At 36.7% G+C, this 10,364-nt stretch overlaps 1 protein-coding gene across 1 annotated transcript in view; it reads right to left on the minus strand.

Moving 5' to 3' along the window:
* Positions 1-10,364, minus strand: part of Med13 (mediator complex subunit 13) — a 90,418-nt gene that overhangs the window by 1,928 nt on the left and 78,126 nt on the right. Inside the window, exons 24-29 of the mRNA XM_021176461.2 lie at positions 7,137-7,279; positions 6,360-6,518; positions 6,066-6,251; positions 4,491-4,639; positions 3,097-3,270; positions 153-253 (exon numbers count right to left, since the gene is read on the minus strand). Coding sequence (XP_021032120.1) covers positions 153-253; positions 3,097-3,270; positions 4,491-4,639; positions 6,066-6,251; positions 6,360-6,518; positions 7,137-7,279 — 912 coding nt within the window. The remainder of the gene's footprint in view (positions 1-152; positions 254-3,096; positions 3,271-4,490; positions 4,640-6,065; positions 6,252-6,359; positions 6,519-7,136; positions 7,280-10,364) is intronic.

Here is a 10,364-nt window from a genome sequence, read left to right on the forward strand (position 1 = left end):
GGGGGGGGGGGGGGGGGGGGGGGGGGGATCACCCAATGATTCAAAAATAAAATGCTGTGAACTCTTACCCAAAAGAATAAATATATCTCATAATAGCCATTCTCTTTTACCCAAGTTGAAACAGAGAACCCTTAGCATCATGGGAACTGTACCTGAGGACGTCTGAAGTCTGATTTGAGTCCAGTGGGTGGGAGTGTTTGCTGTGAAGCAGCTCGTCAGATTGCACTGAAGGCACGTGGAGGTGCAAAGAGGCCTACAAAGGAAGGGAGGGAAGCAGTCAGGCACAGAGGCGAAGCAACATTTCCTTTCACTGTGTTCTCCTAATGTATTATCTTGATGAAACTGATCTTATGACAGTGTTATCTGTGGGAGCAACTATAAAAATTCATGGTTTTGATGGAAACTTTAAGGTGTAAAACTTACATCGTGTCTCTATAATTTTTACTTTAGCTTTACTTTTAAAAATCATATAGCAATCCTTAAAAACAAGCTTTACAATTATCTTCTAAATATAATCTGCCCAAGTCTATAAAGCAAATGATTAAGGAAACACTGAACCCATAGGCCTGAAGTATATACCCTGTCCCTGGGTTAAACAAAATTGAGACCATACAGCCACACTTGGGACCTATGTGCTATAAAAATAAATAAAATAAAATAAAATGTCAAAGGAATAATTCTGCACATTTTATTTATTTATTTATTTTTATTTTTATTTTTTTGCAAAGCTGGAAATTTAACAAAATTGCCTCTGAATGAACACTTTAACAATCAATACAATGCACACGACTCCCTGTGCAATACATTTATTATCAGAGGCATATAAACGACAGCACGCACATTTAGAGATAGCAATGAGCAGAAGAAATGTGGTAATATTTTTCACATTTCAATTAAGTAAAATTAATCATCTAGTGTGTAAGTTGTATAGTAGTATTAACATCATGATACAGTGGGGGTGCTCACCACAGACAATCCTTCAAAAAAGTTTCCTACACTCTTTAAAGGTGCTTCTTTATACCATCTACATTCTCCATCATGACTGCATATATGTATAAGCTCTTATAAAGTACATACAGAAATATAGCCAACAATACTTATGTTTGAACTGTTTATAAATTCTGGATTTATGAATCATAAATAAGTCTCACTTGGCCAATCACTACAAAGTAAATGAATGCTGGTTTAATTCTTATAATAAATATTATTTTTAACCATCTAGAACCCACTGATTTCTCAAGTAAAAAGAAATATATGATGTGGTTTTATTGACTACAGTATAGAACTAAAATGAGATACATGAAAAAAATAAAAGGTGAACAAAGTTATGTTAAGTCATGCCTTACCTGGGGTTCAGAACAGAAGTCCTAATCGTGTTACACTGTATCTGAGGGTGAATGCTCACTCACTTTACACTATCCTCTCTGTAAATAAATATTGAGTAGAAAACAATCTGGATAGTCCCTTGGACTTTTCATAAAAGTGTTTACTAACAAAAGTGTGCCCTGAAACACTAAGGTCATGAACTACATATAGGTATTACACTAAATTTGGAAAATGCTAGGTAAGCAAAGTTATTTACTGCTATTATGAGAACTTTAGTGTACATACAGGTTCTGTGACTGTAAGTGGGCAGCACTTCCCAAAGGACCAAGGAACTCTGCTTAGTGGAGATTCCATCCTACTATTCTGCAGAAAGTCCCTTGAGAAGATGTTCATGTAAATGAGATTTACAACAGACCAATGAATATCTCAGAGAAGAATAAAAGTCATGGGATAAACTATAATTTTTATTAATAGGCAATTCAAGGGCAGGGAGAGCTCAGAGTACTTGCCTAGCATAGTTAATTCACATTAAGAGAAGGGGAAATTCACTCAGATTATTAACGACAGTTAATAGTCTTTATAAGTGTGCTACAGAAGCCCATTGTCTAATCGCAAATAGCTTTCACAGAATGGGATATATATCCAGGGTATCAAAAAAATAGAAAATATAACCTCAAGAAACTACTAAAATATAATCTCAAGAAATTGAAGTGTTATCATCTGACCTGAAAGATGAAGAGCCCACTTACAGTGGTTTCTACATAGTGAGAGTCAGGTCTTCATTTCTCATTTTGTACTGGCAACTTTAACAGTAATCACACAGGGCTTTCATGACTCATTTTACTTCACTATCTGGTAACTTAGACTATAAAATGAAGGTTAAAAAAAGAAGTATCTATAGGTCTAAGATTCTCACTTCCTAAAACCCACTCAGCAGCTTATGGTTTGAGACAGTCCAGCTCTGTCCTACTGGCTCACTAAGAACTCATTGTAAACCAAGCTGGCCTTCAACTCCTGGGTAAACTTCTTGCTTATGCTTCTCAAGTCACCATGCCCAACCTACTCAACTCGTTGTTTATGTGCTTGTTTCTATGACAGAAGTCTCACTACGTATCCCTGGCAGGCCTGGAACTCTCTATGTATACCAGGATAGCTTCAAGCTTACAGAAAACTTGCTGCCTCTGGTTCCTGGATGCTGGGATTAAAAGCATGAGCTATCACACTCATCCTACTCAAAAGTAATTTATATAAAGAAAACTTTTTAGAGTAGGTAAATTAAACTAAAACCAAGTATTACAAAGTTGCTAAATTTTTTAATCCTCAAAATAATAAAATAGGAGTATAGTATGATTCCATTCAAATAACAAAGACCCAGGCTTTAATCTTGATGTCTACTACAAAGTTATTACTTTAGATGAATGAGTTTCCAAAGTTACAATATATTTAGATGGAGGATAAGAACACAAAGAGACAGGGCAGTGTTTCTAGGCTCTAAGCTTCTGTACTACAATGAAAATACAACTTAAAACCAAAAGTTCCAGGAGCCTGACTTAAGAATAACAGTCAATCTTCATATAAATTTTTTATAATTATGTGTTTCATATTAAGTAATTCTCTTTATGACACCATTTACAGAAATACACACAATAAAGCATAAACGAACTTGGAAATCAAATGAGCTATAAAACTTTAAAATGCTACTTTAGTAATTATTAGAACTAAAAACTATCTATTAGGATTCGTTAGGAATTGGCACAGAAATACTAATACCTTAAGAAAAAGGGGGCATTGATATTGTGCTTGAGGGCATGCTGACCAGAACCAGTCAGGTAATGGACCCGCTTTGGCAGTTGATACAAAGTATCCAAGGGCCAATGGTTGTTGAAGAATATTAGTTACTTCATCATGCGATTCTGTTGAAAGTAGCCGATCAGTACCCTGACCCTTAAAAAGACAAGAGTATTATTAGTTCATTTAATACATCTTTAGACAACAAATATAAATACAAATGCTTACAACAATTAATAATCTCATATTACTATCTCAATAAACCACATAAAATGCTAAAAATTAAATGGTTATATACTTAAGAGTCTCAATTAGTACTACGTCTAACCTGGTGACAGGCCTCAGAGCTAAAGCAGGAGGATAAAAAGAAGTTAAAGGGCTATGTAGGCTACAAAGTTCAAGGTTGGTCTGGACAACTCTCAGCTAGACCATCTCAAAAGAAAAAAAGAGGACTGAGGATGTGGGTTCACGGCAGCGTATCTGTCTAACATATGTGACATTTAAATTTAATTCCAAGCCTAATAACTAAATGTAGTAATATCATAAAAACAGTGTGTTACAAAAACTGTGAGACAAAATGAGTATGCCTCAGGTCGAACTGAGTACAAAATACAAATTGTTCAATATAGCTGCCACTTATGTTCTAATACTTATTCAACTAATTCCTTGCCCCAATTCAAAAGGCAGATTCCATTCTCTGTTCCCATAGCACTATCTATAAAATGCCATTAATTTCAACAGTGTTTTGGAAGACATTATAATACCACAGACTTTTATTCATTCCCTTTGAATTGGCCAACAAATTTCTCAGCATTTACTTTAAGAAAACAGATAAAAGAAAAATAAAATGCATAATAAAAATATTCATTACATCAGTACCTCAAGCACCATAAACCCTTCTACTGTGATAAGACAATAAAAACAGCTTCTCCCCCAACGTTTTTATTAGTTCTTTGAGAATTTCATATAATGTGTTTTGATCATAAAATTAGTAGTACTTCTAATGTTTAAAAAAAAGCAAGAAGAAAAAAAGAACCAGACATTGGTGGAATCCCAGCACAGAGGAGGCTCACAAGTTAGGAGCCACCCCAAGCTGTATACAAAGACTCCAACTCAAAAAAATACAGGAAAAAGGCCACAGACAGCGCATGCCTGAGACCGCAATACTTCTGAGGTAGAAGCAGGAAGATCATTGCACAACAAAAGTTTTAATTACTGTTTTAAACAAGAGTACATGAGGTCAACTGATACTCATCTCTTGCTAATTTCAAAGGGAAAGTTTTCTATTTTATATACTAATCCCTGGAAGGATTGATGGATGAATGGATTGACAGATGGCATTTCCATACACTGAAATGTTTTTTTAAAAGAATTACCTTGCCAGCATCACCTCCATGGGGGTAATGAGAGCCTGGAGAATGTACAGGAGATGCAGTTGGAGATGCAGGAAGTATATTAATGATATCAGGATCAAGATCATCTCCTGTGTCTAATAAATCAAAGATACCCATTCCGTCTGCTCCATCTGTACAGAGAAAAGAAATTAATATTCTATTTTCTGTATACTGTGATTATTGACATTAAAGTACTAAAATAAATTTTAACCAAAATGGGACAGGCAAGGGATGATTGCTCATGCCCATAGTCCAACGACATAGAAGGCTGGGTGATGAGGATTGTTCTGAGTAAGGCCAACCTGTAAAGTACGCTCTAGGTAAGTAAGCCTGGGCTTTACAAACAGTGAGATCCTATCTCAAAACAGCAGTCAGGGCATGTTCACACATGCTTTTAATCTCAGCACTCAGAGGCAAAGGGGGAAGGATTATTGTGAGCTCCAGGCTAGTCAATGCTACATAGTGAGACCCTGCCTCAAAAAACAAACAACCAAAAAATATCTTAAAGCAAAATGAGTTAATGAGACTAATATTTACTGAGTATCAATCATGTGCCAAGTATTGTGCCACTAGCCATAGAAAGAATTTTGCGATAGTGGTCAATCTAAAGAGACCTATATGGAGATTATTCTGCACTTTCCAATGGGCCCTTTAATCATAGAAGTCATTTTCTTTTTTCTTAAATGTGTTCCCACAGATTGACCCAAGGGCCATACAAATAACAGGTAAGCATTATACCACTGAGTTAACCCCAGCTCTAGGAGTAGTAATATGAAGGAAAGAGAAGAGTGGGTGACAAAAGAAGAAAGTACTGCTGTCATTCAAAATGGAGAGAAAGGCCAAAGGTCAAAACCTACAGTGGCCACTATGAGCTGGCAAAGGCAAGGAAACAGGCTAACTGAGAGGCTAGAGGGATCAATAAGAAACCCTACCTCATGAGAATGACTTTGATCATTACAATGGAACAAACTCCTGTTTTCTTAAGCCACTGCGTTAATAATGTTATAAAAGCAACCAGTAAAAAGCAAAGATAGCAAGGAATGCAAACATGTTTTAAAGGGCACTATTCTTTAAAAAAGTAAAACACTCAAGTTATTACATAATAAAAGAACAAAATGATGATGTATGCCATGTGCTGGTGACACACAACCTGAATCCCAGCATGTGGGAGGCAGAGACAGGAGGATCTCTGAGTTCGAGGCCAGCCTGGTCTAAATAGTGAGTTCCAGGACAGCCAGGGACACACTGAGAAACCTTGCCTTGAAAAACAAAATGATTATTATTATTAAAATATATGTGGATCCATGAAGACCTCAAGTAACAATGAGCACTATTTTTTTCCTCTTCTACTAAACACAACCTAAAAGGTTCACTAAATTACAATTATATTCTAGTAGATGATATAAAGCCGTATTTTAGCAAACAGATATATAAAGAATGGCTAGGGATATAGCTCAAGACCACACCTGGGCAAGTACTCGGCCAAACAGGGCTGTATAAAAAAGACCATGATTTCAAAGCAAATTAGATAAAAAATTTAAGGCTCAATTAACTTACCATTGTTGGGATTGAAAGCTAAATCCAAATTTTCAGTGGTGTAAGTAGCTGAAGCTACTTGCACAGAAGCAGAAGTAGGGAACACAAGTATATGAGTACAGGATGTATCTTGTGGGGTATTTAGCTGGGGCGTCTGCATATTTAGAGTGGTACTTCTTCCAAAAACAGAACCAGTTGACACAGAATCTAAAGAGAAATGCATTTTCCTTTTTTGTAAGTGCAGAATTTTATGTAACAGTTAAGTTAAACGCGTACAATGATAATTAAATCTGACATACACTGAACATAACTAACCTGGCATGATAACAAAAGAACCTTGGGGTTCCATTGCAACCAAACAAGCACTAAGGATACTTGGAGAGTCTGCAGCAGATATGCCACACATCCTACACATGTCTTTGAGCCTTTTGCTTAGAGATTGCAAGTTTCGACGACTCAGCAAACAACTCCAATCTGTGGATATCAATAGGGAAGGACAGTACTTAAAGTTACCGCTCTGTTATGAGATTGACTCAAGGTTACGATGAAAGAGAAATAGATAACAGCTTTTAAATTAGTGTATTTCTTCTAATATAGAGGTCATCATAAAGTTAGAACTCTTACACCTGATGGCTTATCTTCAGAATCAAGTCAGTGTATATGTATAAAATATATAAATATATATGATTATATATTTATAAAATTGTTACATATACTTGTATTATACATATAATAGATACTAGTTATACCTGTTGTATTATATATATGGTTCCTTGTTTAAAACAAAAACTTTTACTGACAATTCTAGCATTTGAAGCCTTATTTTCATATGTACGAGTATTTTGCCTGCATGTATGCCTGTACACCACACATGTGCAGGCTTGCAGAGGCTAGAAGAGGGCATCAAATCTGGTGAAGTTTGAGTTATAGACAGTTCTGAGGCACTAGGTGAGCACTAGACAGCAAACCCACATCTTCTAGGAAGTATTGAGCCTTTTAGCATTTTATTCACGTTATTTAATGTGCTCCGAACCAAATATACATCGATATAAAACAAAGTTAAAAAAAAAAAACATATAAAGCATAATCCACCTTTCAACTCTCCATGTCCAATCCTTCCCAGGCGACCAATCACAACTCTCCATGGTAAAGAGCTCATCTGAACAAGTCCCAAGCACCACTCCCACAGTTTCTGTAGGCCAAATCTTCTAGCAGAACCCTTTTTCCGACGGGCCCTATTTATTGAATGAAATGGTTGTAAGTATTTCAAAAATTCACATGATGAAATTCACATATGAAACCAAATGTGTGACAAACTGGTTCATCAATTTTATTTTATTCTGTTTTATAGACGCAGCAGAGCTGTGTATGATATGCATACACTTCCAAAATGAGGATATGCCTCCAATTCCTTGTCCTTTGCTTAATTTTAATGCCTCAAACCTTTACAAAAATAAATCCCAATGATTTACCACTCAAAGTCCTAAGTTTATGATATGGCATCTCTTTATGTTTTGTGCAAGCTGGTTTTGAATTCCTAAATTCAAATCACCCACCCTGGTGTTTTAGCTCTAGTTGCAGGAAGCATAGATGTCTGATGTCATATTCAGGCTGAAGTTTATGGATTGCTTTGTTGTTCGTGTTTTAAATACATATTACGGACCTGAAGAAATAGCTAATTAGTTAGCATGTTTTCCTTGCAAGCATTAGGACCTGAGTTAAATTCCCAGCACCTAAGAGAACAAATGTGTAGTTTTAATCTCAAGCTGGAGAGGCAGACAGAGAGACAGAGCTCAACCCCTGGCCTCACTAACCAGTCGGCCTGTGCTTCCTGACAAAGTCCACACTAGAGAATGTTAAAGAGGAGGAAGCAGAGATAGAAAGCTCCTGAAAAGTGACAGTGAAGGTTGTCCTTTGACTTTCACAAACACCCATAAAGAACTTTTTAAAATATAGTTTGATATACATTTAGCCTAATAGAATTTTTTTTCAAAGTTTACCTACTAAAAGCCTAAATTTACTATAAATCCTGTCTGTCTATTCGAGCCAAAGCTTTTGTTTTGTAAAGTTGAGTTCGTCAAGCTTTACAAACCATCAGCAACCGTCACTACTGCAAGCTGCTGCGTGAGCACTGCCATGGGGAAGAACTGAAAATCACGACTTGTCGGATTCTGGCCAACGATTTGCACTAAAGCAATCTCCAGACCTTAGAAGGGAGAGAAGTCCAACACAAACCACATTTTTCACACCTAATGACATTGTTGCATGTTTTCTGATACAGGTTGCTTCATTAGGTAGGCAAGCTTGTAACACAACCACTTTCCAAATGAATAACAACAGCTAGCATTTGCTAGCATGTACTCTGTTACAAATATACAGCCTAAGGCCGATTTCTGAGTTCAAGGCCAGCCTGGTCTACAAAGTGAGTTCCAGGACAGCCAGGGCTACACAGAGAAACCCTGTCTCGAAAAACCAACCAACCAACCAACCAAACAAAAAACCCCACAAATATACAGCCTAGGTGGTGTACACACAACATTCATTTCATAGTAACACACCGATGAAGCAGAGACAACTACTCTAAAGATATTGCAGATCGATAAGCTATGGCTCAGCTGTCTGATTTTCCCAATATCATATAAACTGTTAGAAACCAGGAAGGGGTAGTATTTGAAAACAGGCCTAATTATATCTTATAACTATTATTATTACATTTTAATTTATTTTGTGTGGGGATATACATTCCATGGCATGGGTACAAAGATCAGAGGATAACTCTTGGGAGTTGAATCTCTTCATCATATGGGTAATGGGTATCAAATTTATGTTGTCAGGCTTAGAGGCAAGCATCTTTACCCACTAATTAACCTTGCCTAACAATATAACTTTTTTTTTTTTGTTTTGGTTTTGGTTTTTCGAGACAGGGTTTCTCTGTGTAGTCCTGGCTGTCCTGGAACTCACTCTGTAGACCAGGCTGGCCTCGAACTCAGAGATCCGCCTGCCTCTATCTCCCAAGTGCTGGGATTAAAGGATCGCAACCACCACTGCCCGGTTTACCAATATAATTCTTAATCTTTGTTCCGTTTCTACTTTGTTGGAAGGATTTACTTTATTTTATACGTGAGTGTTTGCTTACATGTATGTATGTGTACCGTGGGGTGTGCCTGGTGCCCAGACAGCAGAAGAAAAGACTAGATTCCTTGAAACTACAGTTATAACAGATTGTGAGCCACAATGTGTGTGATGGGAATGGAGTGCAATCCTCTATAAGAATAGCCAGTAATTCTAAATGCTGTGTCTCCTACCCCCATTTCTACCTTTTGATTAAGGAAATAAAATGGTAACCTAAGCCCGACAGTGGTGGTATCTGTTCTCTTCCTTCACAGAGAAGCATACTGTTTCCAAATTATTTCATGACTAATGCAACTATCTCACTCAAAAATATATTTAAAGAAAATTAGTTTTGAGCCAGGTATTGGCAGTGCACACCTTTAATCCAGCACTTGAGAGGCAGAGCCAGGTGGATCCCTGTGAGTTCAAGGCTAGCCTGGTCTACATAGCACATTCCAGGACATCCAAGGCTACACAAAGAAACCCTGTCTCAAAAAGAAAAAAAAAAAAAAACAAACAAAAAAATTAAAATTTTAAAAAGTGGTGGTGCATGCCTTTAATCTGAGCAGAGGTAGTGACTGGCAAAACTCTATGAGTTCGAGGCCAATCTGGTCTACAAAGGGAGTTCTAAGATAGCCAGGGCAGTTATACTGGCCCAGCCTTTCAATAAAGAGAGAGAGAAAGGGAGGGAGGGAGGTTGGTTGCTGACCCGCCCCCACCAAGGTTATATTAAGTATATTGTTTCTCCTGTGTTACATTGTAAACAGTTATAAAGTAGAGCCTAAATAGGAAAATAATGCCTGTATTCTCCCAGACAGGTAGGTAGGTTAGGTAGGTAGGTAGATAGATCACTATTGTAGAATTTATGCTATAAGCAGTTAAATATGTATTTATGTTTTGGTTTTTTGTTCTTTTTTAAACAGCCCTGGCTAACTCAGTGATCTGCCTGCTTAGGCCTCAAAATACTGAAATTAAAAGTGCACACCTCCACCTTCAGCTTACAAGATCCACTTTTATGAGTAGAAGGGCTTTCTAAGTTAATGTTTAAAAAAACTGTATTTGATTTGTATTATTTTTTAACTATATGTACTGAGAGGAGGGGTAAATGTGGACATGAGTGCAAGTACCCATGGAAGCCAGAGTTAACAGGAGTTTTTTTTTTTTTTTTTTTTTTTTTTTTTTTTTTTTTTTTTTTTTTTTTTTTTTTTT

The sequence above is a fragment of the Mus caroli genome, chromosome 11 (genome assembly GCF_900094665.2).
Source record: "Mus caroli chromosome 11, CAROLI_EIJ_v1.1, whole genome shotgun sequence".
NCBI lineage: Eukaryota > Metazoa > Chordata > Mammalia > Rodentia > Muridae > Mus > Mus caroli.